The sequence below is a fragment of the Aedes aegypti genome, chromosome 3 (genome assembly GCF_002204515.2).
Source record: "Aedes aegypti strain LVP_AGWG chromosome 3, AaegL5.0 Primary Assembly, whole genome shotgun sequence".
Classification (NCBI taxonomy): domain Eukaryota; kingdom Metazoa; phylum Arthropoda; class Insecta; order Diptera; family Culicidae; genus Aedes; species Aedes aegypti.
In genome coordinates this window covers 368347949-368363491 of record NC_035109.1, presented here as the reverse complement: position 1 = coordinate 368363491, position 15543 = coordinate 368347949, and the positions used below count along the sequence as shown (strand labels likewise).

Below are 15543 nucleotides of genomic sequence, written 5' to 3'. Positions count from 1 at the left end.
AAGGATCGATGGTAGACAAACTCATCAACCACCTGGAACGTATCCCCTTTTATCGTAACACTGCTACCCAGGCGAGCCTTGTCGCGCTCGGCTCCATCTACCTAGTAGCATGTACTTGGTCTTGGACGCATTCACCACCAGTCCAACTTTTGCATCCTCGCGTTTCAAATTTCCAAAATTCCAAATTTTCGGCCGATAATGTTCATATTATCCGCGAAGCAAACAAATTTACTGGATCTTGTAAAAATCGTACCCCGGCTCTCCGCATAACACGTTCTAGCGCGATATAGAACAACATGCATGATAGACTATCATTATTGTGAATTCTATGGACAATATAATATGTTTTTATTCACAAGACAACTCACAGCACATAATTCTAAGAGTTCGTTTATCACACGTTGAATAGATTGATTTCCTGTTCAAAATGTGCACTGGAAGCTTTCAGAGAAAGTTACAATATATTTCAAAGTTCACATGTAAAATTTTAGAATGACCTGATTCTAGGACTTTTCCAAATGGTCGAGGAAATCATTGCTGGAAACATCGAGAAAACGTCAAGTTCTATAGATTTAATGCATTTTGAAGTATTGGCTGGCGTAACGATTAACCGGGAATTGGTTATTTCGATCTAATGATCTAATCGACCGACGGTGGAAATTGTCCGAACCGTATCGAAGCACCCGCCCCTATGACCATTCGAATTTTTTCGGAACCTGTAACTTGTTTTCGATCGACCGAAATCAGGACTGGTAGCGATAAATTGTCTTGAAAATAGGAACTTTAGAAATTACTTGTATGAAAAAAGTGACCAAAACGAAACCAAACAGGAAGCAAAAAGAAACCAGAAAAAAGGTAAAAAGGGACCAAATGCGAAGCAAGAAAACAAAAAAAAAATATATAAAGTTTTCTTCACATGTAATTTCAAAGATTTTTTCAGAACTTTATTTACAGTTTTGCTTTTTTACGGACTTCCTAACGATGTCCTACAAAAGTCTACACTGAAGTAAAAATACTTAACATTTTCAGTAGATTGATTGTTAAATGGTGGTTGAGAATGTGTGCCAAGTGCAAAAATTGACATGTTTTTATAAAATGTGATCAGAGTTCGCTAAACTTCTACACGTATGCAGGCTTGACAGAAACTCCTCGGCGATGCAAAAATGAGGCGATTTTGACGTTTTTCTTAGTAAAAATTGCTCTCGAAATTTCCAACACAGATCCTCAAACGATTCGATTGAGAATGCTAAATATAATGCGAGTATTTGTCTGGTACTTTTTCTCTCTTGTAGTTATGTTCACCTTTACTAACACTTTAAAAGAACTGTTCCGCCTGAACAAAACAGCCCTCGCGTAGTTGTGATGGCACTCGTTGTTGATGGATTTTTTCTTTGTTGTGTTTTGTGTTGCATCTTCCTTGCTCATTTTTCGTTGCCTCTCTGCTTAGTATGTTTTCGCTCCCTCGCAAAGAGGCAAAAGCAGCACGCTGCTCTAGAGTATGTTACGCTGATGATGTTGGGGAGTGTAATCAAGCCTGCCCATATGCGATAACGGAGATATCGCAATAGCAATCATTAGTGTCTGATCACTAATGGCTATGGAAATTATTTCAAAAAATGCTTTTTAAACACGCAGAATAAAACTGCTTTGTTGATTCTAAAATCACAGTAATTAGAAATGACCTGTTATATGCCCTTTGAATTAATCCATTTAATTATTCAATTCAATGCAGCCTTATTTTTGAAACAACAAAATTTCCAGTAGAAATAATACTTTCGGTACGATTTTAATTTTAACTGATTGTATTTGTTGAATCAAAAAATTAATTTAATTGAATTAAAAATTTATTTTTATTGAATCAAAAATTGTGTACGATAAAGTGAAAACGGTTGTTACGCATGTTTACAAACATTTTAGTGAGTCAGAATTCGTGAAGATTGTTTGAAAATCTTTTTTATTACTGTCTTGGACAGAAATACTGAAATACAAAAATGAAAATGGATGATCAGCGATGCAGGTAATTTGCGAAGAATTGATATAATTGTTGTTGAAGTAGTTTAATTATGTTCCTTTTTAGAAAATTTACAATCCAGGCCTCGTCAGATGACACAGGATCGGAATCGTGTTGATATTTTGGCATTCCCAAGAAATAATGAAATTGACACTCTTTCAGCGTGCGGTTTTGTATACCATATTTTTTGAACTTTTATCCCAGTAAGCACACCGTCATATATGATGTGATATAAGAGTACAAATGTGGAGGCGATATACGTACATCTTGCATGCAGCCTTATGGCGCATGTAGGTATATCGTCTCCACATTTGTACTCTTATGCGCTATCGTATACGAGTTTGTGTTTACTGGGATTACATGAATCACAATAAATTGTTGTCCATTCTTTATTGAACATCCATAAAAGTGAAAATAAAACACTAAACAGATCATAAACTCAACAAACACGATTTTTGTTACATCAATGAATAGCTTTTGTTGATTCCACAATATTTCACATTTGTCTTTAACAGCTTGCCTTTTTGAGCATTTTTAGAAAAAACAAATTTATTTTTCAAAAGAAACAAGCAAATTTATTGAATTAAAAAAAGATGCTGGTAAGCCGTGAGTCAACAATAAAATTTGTTGACTCTATACAGAATTCTTTAGACTGCACACACTAATGAAACTTATGATATTATTTCCAAAAAATTGTCATGATTCATGAAAAACCTAAGTATTTTTGGTTGCGTAAAAAGCTTTCGGGCATCGTGAGATATTTACACATCTAATGTGTAGTCGAAGTTAAGCGTGCGGGACAAATTTTGAAAGTGAGGAAATGTTTTGACAGACGATTAACATCTCTCTCATTATTTATGAAGCTGCAAATCAGCATCAAGAGCAGTGCGTGCATTTAAAATTCAGATCAACAGCCAATACATTCTAAATAGTAATGCTTCTGTTGATACAAGACCGCTAAACAAGCAAACTGCTTCGATAGTGCAGTTTTTGGATTATGGAACGATGCCGTTTGAGCCTTTTATCATTAAGATTAAATAAATGAAAAACCGAATTTAGTATTATACCATTTTATTCCGCTATAGTTTGTACCCTTTGGTATCAAGTTGAAAAGCCATGTATTGCCGTTGCCTTGATCTCTGTTGAGTAGCGTCGTAGGCACCTGTTTGCAAACTTCCAGTCTTTCAGCCACATTCAATTTCAAAGGTGAAGAAACCTTCCGTAACATTTTGGTATTCGCCATCGTCATTGTATGACCCTATAAAGACATGTTCTGCTACCTTAGATTTGAAATCGTGAGTTATCCATTTGTCTATCACTCTATCGTCTTCTGAGGCTTTCCTATCTCCGCTCAGTGTTCCTTGAATGACCGTGAGACCGTTTCGTATGACCAACTGACCTTGCCGCAGTAAGGACAACTGATTTTGTAAACGCCAGCCTTGTTCAGTGTGTCAACCGGATCCTTGGTATAGCTCAACGGAGTCTTAAGTTCGTTGTCTCTGCTGGAAAACATCAAATCGATTCCGAAATTCCTTAGCTTTGAACGGAGCTGATTGCTGATGTGTCTGATAGGGTGTTAGGGGTGAGGGTTGTCAAAGCACTCGTATATGTTGTCTTTCCTTTTTGTTGATGATGGCTCTTATCATCATCATCTTCTTCTTTTTGGCGTTACGTCCCAACTGGGACAAAGCCTGCTTCTTAAATTAGTGTTCTTATGAGCACTTCCCCAGTTATTACCCGAGAGCTTTCTTCGCCGATTGACCATTTTTGCATGTGTATATCGTGTGGCAGGTACGAAGATACTCTATGCCCTGGGAATCGAGAAAATTTCCTTTACGAAAAGATGCCCAGCGGGATTCGAACTCACGACCCTCAGCATGATCATGCTGAATAGCTGCTCGTTTACCGCTACGGCTATCTGGGCCCCATCTTATCATCATCATGAGCGATGAACTTTCTTCCCTGATGACAAGTAGATCCAAAAACGGTAGTTTTCCCTCCTCCTCCTCGCAAGTGAACTTGATATCCTTGTGTATGCTGTTGATTGTATTCAAAGTCCTAAGTAGATCCTTCCATTTGATAACGCTGAAAATGTCGTCGACGTATCTCCACCATTTACCCGGTAATGCTTCGTGTTTATTTAAACAAAAACGGGGAGAGAAGGTTTCCAATGGGAGCTCCTTTCGTCTGATTGTTGAAGTTTCCTCGAAATTGAAAGTAGTTCTCGTCCATGCACAATCTTGCCAATCTCCTGTATGTCCTGACCTTTCCTTTCCATGCTGCATCTGTCCTTTGGTGTAATAAAGTCCTCGAGAAGATTTAGGGAATCCTTTACTGGAACGCTGAGAAAAAGAGCCGCTACGTCCAAAGAAACCAACCACTCGTCATCCTCGATATTTTTAACTGACCTAGTGGGAAAGTGATTCTACATACTCTGGAATTTCTTGACTAACCATTTCGCCATTTTTATGAGTGGGGGATCCGTCTGCCGATATGATTTCTTGCATTTCCCGTGATTTACCTAACAGTTCTTAAATTTTAAGTTTCAAAAGAGGGAAGGGGATTAGGACTATAGGGAGCCTATTCTTGGCACTTTTGATTCACTTCGGCAGTTGTTTTTTTTTAAGTTACTGAGCTCATATTTGGCCACAATATGCGTCGTACTGAAGTGCTTCTTATTGCAAAGTTTCAGACAATTCGGCTAAGAAAACCCCACCCCCACCCACCCATGAAAAAGTGAATCATGGAAGTGCCCAAGTAGCTCTGCACCCTACCTAGTTTAAATATAATATACTATAATGTGTGCAAACGATGGATTTCTTCAAGTAGAGTCTAGTACAAGACACTGAAGACGGTCCTTACAGTTGAGGTCGAAATACGCGTATCTGTCAAAGGATACAAACTCTAGCGGAATTAAATGATATAGTACTAACTTTGGAGTTTCGTTTATTTATTTTTGTTTGTTCAATTCCTAATGTTTTTAGAAAATATACAGAGATGTTATATAGATTTCAGAAAGAAATCACGCACTCTTCCAAAATGTTAAGTTAAAATAAATACCATTCATGAATTATATTGGATGAACTTCTGAAGGATTTTTTTGGTAGATCTTGTATAATAATAACAGAGAAAATCGGTAGAAGAATTATATGGAGGAAACCCTGAGACATTTTCTGGAAAAATTATCACAGTAATCCTTGTTGAAATTACTGTGATGTAGACGTTGGAGTGCTCAAAGATTTCAAAGAGCGAATTCTGAAGAGATTCCTCTACGCATCCCGTGAAACACCGCTGAAATATTTAATAGGATAATTGGTGGTGGAATCACTGGAGGAGTTTTTGAAAGAATTCCTGAAGAACCTGTACAACACTCGCGTGATAGTCTCTAAAAGTTTCTCTGGATCCTCTTGAAATTGACAGCACGATTCATTGCAGGAAGAATTAGGAAAACAATTTATCTCAAAGACCATTTTGACCAAATAGAGAGTTTAGAGACCACCAGAAACTTGTCTTATAAAGCTGCTATCAGTCCTGTTGATCAGATGCCAAAGTTATCCCTGCGATTTTGATGGCTGAAGACTTCCGGTTTGCAGGTGCCTCGACGACCCAAATCGATTCTTTTTGGCGTACTGTCCGACAGTAAATTTAGCCTACATCGATCGTGGCCCGACGCCCTTCTGGCCATTTACTTTGCGTTATCTGCGATATCGCACTGTCACATTCTTACATGTTGACTTCTGGACAATATTGTTGGAGTTTGAATCTCCGTCGTTGCTTCCTAGTATTTTTCACTGTACTGCTAATCTTGCGCTGTCTGATTCTACAGAATGCTATGTCTCATCGTTGTTCTGACAATCTGTGCAGTGTGCGTGCCCAAATCTATTAAAATACTTCCAGAAGCATCCACAACCTGAAAGAAACTGCGTCAGTTAGTAATTTCCCTGTCAATGCTTTCAATTCAGCCACGTCAACAGGTTTGGTACAAGCCGGTTTGTATATCTTCCTTTCTTCACACGATTTCACTCGTGCTCACCATCTATACGATTCGGATACCTTCTCGCATGTTTCTGATACCTCTTACCAGTCAACACTCGATATCCTCGACAAAAACGCATACTGCTTCCGACGATACCGATACGCACTGCCATCAGTTGGAACGAAACGCTCTGCTCGGCTTTTTGCGTCATGCCCATAGCAGAAACTCCATAACGTTCTATCTATAACGATACAGTTAACAGATAACTCCAACTGCGTTCATTGTCGTTCCTGACTTCTACAGGCGAACTCAACGCGGCTGTTATAAATTCAGCCGATCCTCGATCATTATGTTATAGTACCTTCTTCGATGTAATCACATGCCTCCGCCGTTGATTTCCAACCGCTGAACCGCTTTGCGGTTCCTGACAGTCCGTTCTGTGGTGAACTATCTGTAGTTCGAATATCCTCGGCTAGTTCTCGATTGCATCTATTCCGTCTTCGAGACATCTCCACTTCTTCATGCGTCTTGCCCATCATCGCGTCTGCGAAACTAATGATCTTCACCTTCCTGGGCAACCACAATGTCAAGCTACATTATACATCCCGTTCGAGGGATGCTACGAAAACACGCCCGCTGTCACTCGCATTGGCTCCTGCCCTTCGTTCGTGTCGTACATCAAGACTCTGGAAATAGCTTATCAGGATCAGACACAGATTGTCGGGAACCTGTATTCTGTGTAACGCTGTGATGATAGCTTCCCAGTTAGCGCTGTTGAATATGCTCTTCACGTATGTCGTGACCACGGCGCAGTATCGAACTGCTCTTCGTTTCTGCTTCGACGCTTTCTCAGTACTGTCTAAATTACGTCCACCTTCGGTATTACTTTGTCGAATCTATTATGTTCTTCGGTTAGGGGCCTTACTGTAGAATATTAGGGATGTTGACAAGTTGAAGTTACAACAAGAACGGAGGGCTTAGCCCGGTCAATCCTTTTATGAGCATCTATCTTCAGATCTACGGTCCTCTCCGTACGGCGTCTTCTGGTGTTTTTTTTTTTTTTTTTTTTTTTTTTTTAAGGCACTCCGTGCTCGTGGCCACTACTGTGCCGGAATCAGTTTATCTGTATCTTCTTTACCGATACAGTTCTATTTTTAGCTAATCTATATTTACATCTGCTTTCACTCTCTTCTGCTCTTTTGCTCTCACACCGAGCAGGTAGGAGAGTGCTCTGCTGTTGGTCCAATCGATTTCCATAAGCCATAGTCAATTGCTCTTGCGGTGGTTCGTTTTGCAGTGTTCCTGAGTCGTTTGAGGCTAGCTGCCTGCGAAGTGAGTCAGTTTGTCTCAGTCACCATCTGATACTGACGGAGGATGGATGTGTTCCCCTAAGCACGGTCCTCCGTGCGGCGTCTTCTGGTGGCTGGACGGGTTATTTTTTTGGAGGGGCTGGGAATTGAATCCATGACCTTCCGCTTATGAAGCGAAAGCGTTACCTCAAGGCTACGGACCCCCCTATCTTCTGGTGGTTGGACGGTTTTTTTTTGTGGAGGGGCTGGGAATCGAACCCATGACCTTCCGCTTATGAAGCGAATGCGTGACCTCAAGGCTACGGACCCCCCCTATGGCCTAACCTTTCGAACATAACAGAATCCAAACTGCATATCCGACACTCACTTTCCGTACAATTCATCAGCCTGTTGAGGATGTTTTTCTAGGAGTTTCCGAAGCGTATCCAGTAGGTCAAGGCTGATTTCAGTGGCTAATAGATCCTTAATTTCTGGAGTGTTACCTTTGTCAAGACATTTCTGCAACATTTTCTTGAATATATCCGAACATGCAAGAATGCATTTTTCAACGACACGTTTAGTATTCCATCCGGACCGGGAGCTATCTTCGTCTACAGACACTTTGCCGCATTTACAAACTCGTCGTTGGACACTTGCCGATTCTCGGCAGTTGGACACCCGAAATCAATTTGCATAACTCTAGCACAGAATATCGAGCGAATTATTGATCAATTCTATTTACAAAGTATTTCCACTTATTCAGTCTATTAGGTATGACTATGTATATAACTAAAGCTCAATAACTTTTGCACAATATTGAACTGAACCACCGTCAAAATTTAATGGAAACACTACGGAAAAGGAAGCAAAAACTTTTCAAGGACGAAAAGCCACTTTCAACAAAGCATATAATAATAATAACAATATTAATAATAATATTCACCTGCATCAAAATCCTTCCAATGACGGAAATACACATCTTTCAAATTGTTAAGCTGGTATTTGCAGTCTATGGGTATTAGATGTTCATTCAGCTCCTTATTCTCATACAGTTTTCGGCACGCGTTGAACGCCGCTGATCGTTTTGCCAACTTGATATTGCGCATGGGATTGCCGGAGATTTTTTCTCGCACGGTGGACTGAAGCGGCAACAAAACTTCCACTATTATTCTGCCGTCCTTCAGATCGATCCGTTCCCAAGTGACGTTAGTATTGGTAAATGCATCTCTCGGCATTCCCATGCAGTAGCGGTTCAGGAGCTGTATGGCCGACAGAGCATCCAGCTTGGCACCCTTGGCGGTGAAAAACGGCGGAATGATCTCATTGTATAGCTCTTTGTGGACGTCCGCATCGAGGGGGTCTGGCCGGTTTATTGTTTTGCCGATAAGGCACTGTCAGGAAAAAAAAAAGATTAGTGAATGTTTGTAAGAATTAAAAAAAAAACAGCTTGGTTACCCTTCGCAACTCCTCTTCAATACTCTTATAGAGTCTGTATTTCTCCAGGAAGATATGACGATTTTCGTTATCCAGCATTACCATATACTGACTGTTCTTCATACGGGCTCTTCCTTTTGACTGCTGATACGACGCAAATGTTTGCGGATGGTCATACTTGACGACAGTGTTGCACATTTGAAGATCAATCCCCTCCTCTAACACGTTGGTTGTTACAATAACGTTTGTTTCATTCTTTTTAAACCGTTCGAGAACCTGTATGAAGTAAAATATTATGTCATGCCTTGATTATTTCACTTAGTAAATGAAAGACATCACCCTTCTATCCTTTTTAGCACTCAAAATTTGTTCAATCGATTCGGGCATGGAACCATTGTTGCCCACCATGAAATCTGGAACAATAAGGTTGGCGTCTTCCGTCTCAGCGAAGTAAATTTTCAGTAAATGGTACAAAACTTTCGCCGAGAACCGTCGCTGGACGAAAATCAGCGTTTTCGCTTTTTTATCACGATTCTCTTCGTACAACTTTTCCAGCTGATCTATCAATTGGCGGACCTTCAGAGAGCTGAACTTAGTCAATTTGGTCTTCATGTCCAAACCACTCATTAATTTTTCGATCTGATGCCTCAGGCTTTCGCAAACTGCAATGAATAAAGAAACGATTATCGATGCGTTTAAACGCTCAAAGTGGGCACTCACAAGTAATACACGACCTCAACGCCAGTCTTAGCATTGAACTATCCGATTGCCTTTTGTCCAGCTCAAATTGGACTATCAAACCAAGTAAAGCTATTGATCCCCCAAAAAGACCAGTATCGCCAAGCTGATAAATCAACTCTGTGAAGAGTTTTCGGATCTCTTTCAGTGGCTTTGGTCTGTCTTTTAGGAGGGCTTTATTTTGATTTAAATATTTTGGAAGGTGAAATTCTTCAATCGTTTGACTGAAAGCGTTGATGTTGTTCACGATGTCAGCCATCACAGGTGACAGTCGAAGGGTTGAATAAGACACCAAAAGTTCATTGGGATCTGTCGAAAATTTGCAGACCTCGGTGAAAGCATCATAACTCCCAACGGTAGCAATTGTCGCGTTAAATGTATTTTCCAAGCGTTCCAATTCTGGAGATACTAGGGCGACACTTTTAATCTGTTTATAGAGTAACATTCCAGAAAGACCGATTACACGTGGGTGGTCAGACTTTGGAACCCTCAGAAATTGTTCCATAATCCCGTGCATAGGATGTTCTCCTACACCATGGTGGCATTCATCAAATATAAGCAAGTTGATGTGTTTAACCGAGAGATAACCATGCTTCAGCACGTCCAACAATATTTGACATGTGCAAACAATGACCTGCAGGAGATATTACAAATAATTAATTTTAACATCGACGGTTATGGAACGCAACTGAATTACCTGGTACTTCGCGAACTCTTCCAGCCATTTGTCCTGTTTCCAAGCATCCACATTTCGATCACTGGTATAGATCGATGTGTCGTAGGTAAGATTATGACTCAGGAATTCGGCCTGCTGCTTAGCTAATGCAACGGTATTCACGACAAAAAACGTCCTTTTACCACCTTCAGTTAATGGCCTGCAATGAATTAGGAAATACATATTTCTATCTGTCGATAACAATTATGTTATGATTCGAGTATAAGGGACTTGAAAATTTGCACCAAATGATCCACATGCCCCACCATGATTGGGTAAGTGGATCACCAAAAAAATAATCTATTCTCAAAACATATATGATATAATCATGTATGGTTAGAACCTGAGAGAGACTCGCGAAGAGGAAAAATATCAACGTCATATGCAGCCCAGATTCCCCTCTCACGAAACGTCAAATGCAGCCCACCGTTTTTATGGTTGAAAAAGTGAAAATTATTGTGTTCAAAGTAAATTGTTATTTAAAACCTCAGTCAGCGGAGCAGTTTTTTCCAAAGTTGCTGATAAATCTAAGCAGAAGATTAATTATTTCTAATGTCTGCTACGTTTGCTGGCATGAAATTACACTCAAACGGCTATTTATGATTCGATGTGATGCAAACTCAATTATTTTTTGCTGAGAGGTTCATGTAAAGGTTTGAACGGCTTGCGCATAATTGTTATAAACACAAAGTGGAATAAGAAAAAAACTCAGCAATCACAGAAAAAGAAGACCGTCTTCGCGAGTCTCGTCTCAGGTTAGAACCAGGGGCGACTCGTAACCTCACTTTTTACCTGTTCTACGACACTATTCGGGGTCGTCCATAAATGACGTAGCTTTTTAGGGGGGAGGGGGGTCTTCACGAATTTGTGACGATGTGTGACGAGGGGGAGGGAGGGGTCCTAACTAGAGGACGTAGCATTTTGAATCACGTCGGTAAAATGAGAGGCGCTGAAAAAATGGCATACAATTATTTTTTTATCAAACTTCTTTTTTCTTTGTTCGACTAAAGTTGGGTTCTAAAATGATGATCTAGCTTCAAGACATTCATATGACAAGATTGAAAAAATTCTAAGAAATTTTAGATTTTCTGTAGTGCAATCAAACAGATTTGTTTAATGTTTTAAATAATTATGTGAACATTATATTCCTGTAATAATAAATTAATATATAAATATATAAATTGAAAAATAAATTAATTACTCGCAAATCGAGGCTTTAACGACTTGGAAAGGAAGTTTTAGTTTTATTCATATTTTCTGTTAGAGCTTATTTCTCAAAAAAACATATGTTCGCTTTGGCAAATATTACATTGAAACAAGATATTCATTCCGTGAATTATCCTTTCAATGTTGTAGAAGATCCAATGTACTCATCGATTTGTTTTGATATATCAGTGCTCTTGATAGAATAGCCTGAATAAAACTTGATGGAAAAGCCTGGACAACAGATTCGAGTGTTATCGAAATTGTTCTATCATTTAATTTTCTTACTAACTCGGTAATTTGAAGAAAGATTATTTTTAGTATTTAATTGTTTTGTTATAGGTCGTGTAAGATTATTTCAGTATGGGGAACTATTCAGTTGAATAACTTGTATATTAATCGCTAAGAGTATCTGAACATTCCTAATATTACAAGTGTAATCTTTTCTACATCTGGAACCTGATTGCTAAATGGATTTGAATTTGGATAATAATGACGAATATCCATTTCAAATAAAATGTATCTTCTCTTGATCATTTTCGTTGAAATCTGTTTCCTAACAACGAATAATTAAAAAACAATCCTCTAATATAACTAAATGTCTTTTCAACATATTATAAAATCTATTGTACCCTAACTCGTTACTGTTAGCTTCATCAATCCAATCCAAGATTTTTGCTTTTTTCTAGCAAAACAAATACATTTAGCCAACAACTTAAACAGGAAAAAGTTCATTTAAAACTGTTTTCCATATTACTTTTGAGCGCTACTGCAAATCAAACATTTATTCGGTAGATTATCCTTACGTTTCAGTCAGTAATTAATATCAACATCTGTATTGAACTCCTGAATTCCAATTTTTTGTTTCAATCCAATTGCTAAGAAAAACAAATAAAAATATGTAGGGTGGGGGGAGGTTGCTTGATATGCTAAGTATTTTCCAAGGGGGGGTATCAGCATTTGTGACGAAATGCTACGAGGGGGGAGGGGGGTGTAAAAAATCAGTGAAAAAATGCTACGTCATTTATGGACGGCCCCTTACAACATATTTTGACTAATTTATGATCTAATGCAAAGCATTTATCCTTTGAATCAACTTTTTAAATCCTTCCCTATTCAGTCGAGACACATTTGTTGTAAAATATCATCAATTTCTATTCGTTGAACAGGTAGATTCGAGGTTAGGGAATCGTCACTCCATTGAAAATCAATCAAGTTTTCATCGAAAATTATACTTTTCCTACCAAAAGAAACAGTGCTGAAAGGTGCTACTTTTTAGCACTCTTTTCGGTGATGAAAAGTAGCACTGTTCAGTACCGCTTTGGGAGGCGTTAGCCAAATATTCCAGTCTTCTCATGCCATAGTATCTGATTCTATATCCGTTGTGTGGACCAGATCCGACACCGGCTGGTGGTTCTGATTTGGGATCGTATCATCCAGCTTTCGTAGAGGAGGCAACAGAGTCAGCTACTGTATGTGCCGTCTTAGCTGTTCTGTCCTCCAATAGGGAATATACAGTTGTGTTTAGAATAATAGAAATGAAAGCCGATTTTCGTACAAAATGCTCAACTTTGGCAGCCTTTTTTTTTCAAGCGGAAAATCTGCAAACCCTGAGAAAGTAACTCAGGGAATGCGGGGATGACGCACCAAAGACGACCCGCTAAAACCAACCCATGCACTGTACTTAAGCATTGAGCAATTCAAGTTGTGTACAGTGCATCGACACGAACATTGGCCGCAGACCCTTCTCCCCGATATGATTCACAATAAGATTAGATAAGATTATTATTCACAGGAATGATAAAACTATATGTTTTTTTTTTTTTTTTGATAACTAGACCTTGATAAGAACCAGGGGCCCAGATAGCCGTAGCGGTAAACGCGCAGCTATTCAGCAAGACCAAGCTGAGGGTCGTGGGTTCGAATCCCACCGGTCGAGGATCTTTTCGGGTTGGAAATTTTCTCGACTTCCCAGGGCATAGAGTATCTTCGTACCTGCTACACGATATACGCATGCAAAAATGGTCATTGGCACAGTAAGCTCTCAGTTAATAACTGTGGAAGTGCTCATAAGAACACTAAGCTGAGAAGCAGGCTCTGTCCTAGTAGGGACGTAATGCCAGAAAGAAGAAGAAGAACCTTGATAAGAACATTCGTGCAATAAACATCGAAAAAATGAACGTTTAAAACTCTTGCCTCACACATATTTTACCTTCTTAGCAGTTTGTTTAAAGCAGGCCTGCCCAACGTACGGCCCGCCACTCCTTTTTTTGCGGCCCGCGAAGGTTTTGTAAATTCTTCTCATATTCGGCCCGTTGACTCTTACCAACTGTTTTAGTTTTTAATTGAGCTTGAAGCAAATTATCGGTAATTATTTACTTTTTAGAATTAAATAATTACCGAATTATTTCGAGTCATTCAAAATTTTTTTGTCTTCAATACATTGCAGCCTTATTTTACATACTGTCTATTGGAGTTTCAAAAACGGCTAAAATTGATTCGCAAGAGATTTGAGGTTCATTATGAAAAAAATTAAGTTTATCAGATTCATCTTGCTAAGATTACAACACTATTCAATCATGACTTCCTTCAATATCATTCGATAAATGAGGGCAGAACAAATATTATTGCCAAACGACCAAATTTTCAAACACAATTGTACTGAATCATAGAGTAATATTCTCCCAGAATCTTAAAAAATAATTGAACCTAATTCTAAAGTGGGGGTGATAAACACAAAATCCATGGCAGGATTTAAAAATTAGACAAGCTTTCAGGGTTGGGAAAAAATCTGAAATTCACTCTACAGTAGCCAAACAAAGCCAATCACAGTCAGCGAAGTCAGTAAAACTCATGCCCATCTCTGCTGTAGGCAAAAAGCTTTGAAAATTGCAAAACACCCGTTGCTAAGGGCAACCCAAAATTACTGTCGAAAAATATTCTATTGCCAGCTGCATTTCCCGCGTTTAGAGCCTCCAAAGACACTAACGATTTAGAAAATTCATTCATCCAACATACACGGGAAAAAATTCTGTGGTAAAAATTACTACTTTAGCTGACTACGCCCATTCTTGAAACTACCATGGAATTTCAGACAATTTTACCATGTTTACGGTACATCCCACCAAATTCCTGGTCCATTTGACAGACATACTTTACAACAATCTGATTTCGACAACAGACATGGTAAAATCAAGCGCATTTCTGGTCTGCTGAAAATTGCCGGTGCGAGCGCTTAAGTTAACCCCCTAAAATGGTAGTTTTTACTGCACAATTTTTTTGCGTGTAGGCTACTTGATGAGATTCACGTTTTTGAACTACTGTACTGGGAAGAGCCACGTGATTTTCGCGAAATTCAAGCCTACTACTATTACCATTCTCAGCACTGCACGCTTTTCGCAAAATCTTAAACAGGATTCTTAGTGAATTCTGGACACGATTTCCACGGATAATATTTTTCTAATTTTCGATCCACAAGAATTCTGTGCCAATTTTCGGATTTTCATACACAAAGTAGGCCAAAATTGTATGGATGGGTCGAAAATTGATGCTTTTCCCCTAGGTAGGGTTCTCACAGAATCTTTAACAGGATTCCACAGACTTCTAGCCAATATTTGCATCGCATTTAATACGTAATTTTCTTAATTGCTGACTAAGATTAAAAAGAAACTCGAACAATATTCTGGAAGATTTCAAGGTAGGATTTCTAACAGAACACTAGGTACAAGTGTTGTGAAATTCTCACAGTTAAAAATAATGCAGATTACACGTCGTGTAAACTTCATTTATGCGATGTAAACATGACGTCATGTAAATTTATGTTTGAAATCATGTAAAAATGTGTTATATCTCATGTAATCACTCAGGATCCTGCTAGATTACATGACATATAATTGAAGTTTACATGACATATCATGTAAAAATCCATGATATTCCATGCTCCAATTATGTGCATTATATGCCTCAGAAATTTACAAGTTTCGTTCGAACTGTGCTGGACAGAATTCTCATTTTAACCAAGATTTTCGCAAAAGTTCCTCATCCCGGGTCTTCTTCTTCTTCTTCTTGGCATTACGTCGTCACTGGAACAGAGCTGGCTTCTCAGCTTAGTGTTAGTGTTATTATGAGCTTTTCCACAGTTATTAACTGAGAGCTTTCTTTGCCAAAGTTGCCGTTT

At 38.8% G+C, this 15543-nt stretch overlaps 1 protein-coding gene across 2 annotated transcripts in view; it reads right to left on the bottom strand.

Moving 5' to 3' along the window:
• LOC5579924 (endoribonuclease Dicer) overlaps positions 1-15543 on the bottom strand; it is a 42448-nt gene that overhangs the window by 14859 nt on the left and 12046 nt on the right. For both annotated transcript variants that reach the window (XM_001652162.2, XM_021850223.1), the window contains exons 4-8: positions 10146-10323; positions 9431-10082; positions 9050-9372; positions 8732-8986; positions 8220-8667 (exon numbers count right to left, since the gene is read on the bottom strand). In XM_001652162.2, the coding sequence (XP_001652212.1) occupies positions 8220-8667; positions 8732-8986; positions 9050-9372; positions 9431-10082; positions 10146-10323 (1856 nt within the window). The remainder of the gene's footprint in view (positions 1-8219; positions 8668-8731; positions 8987-9049; positions 9373-9430; positions 10083-10145; positions 10324-15543) is intronic.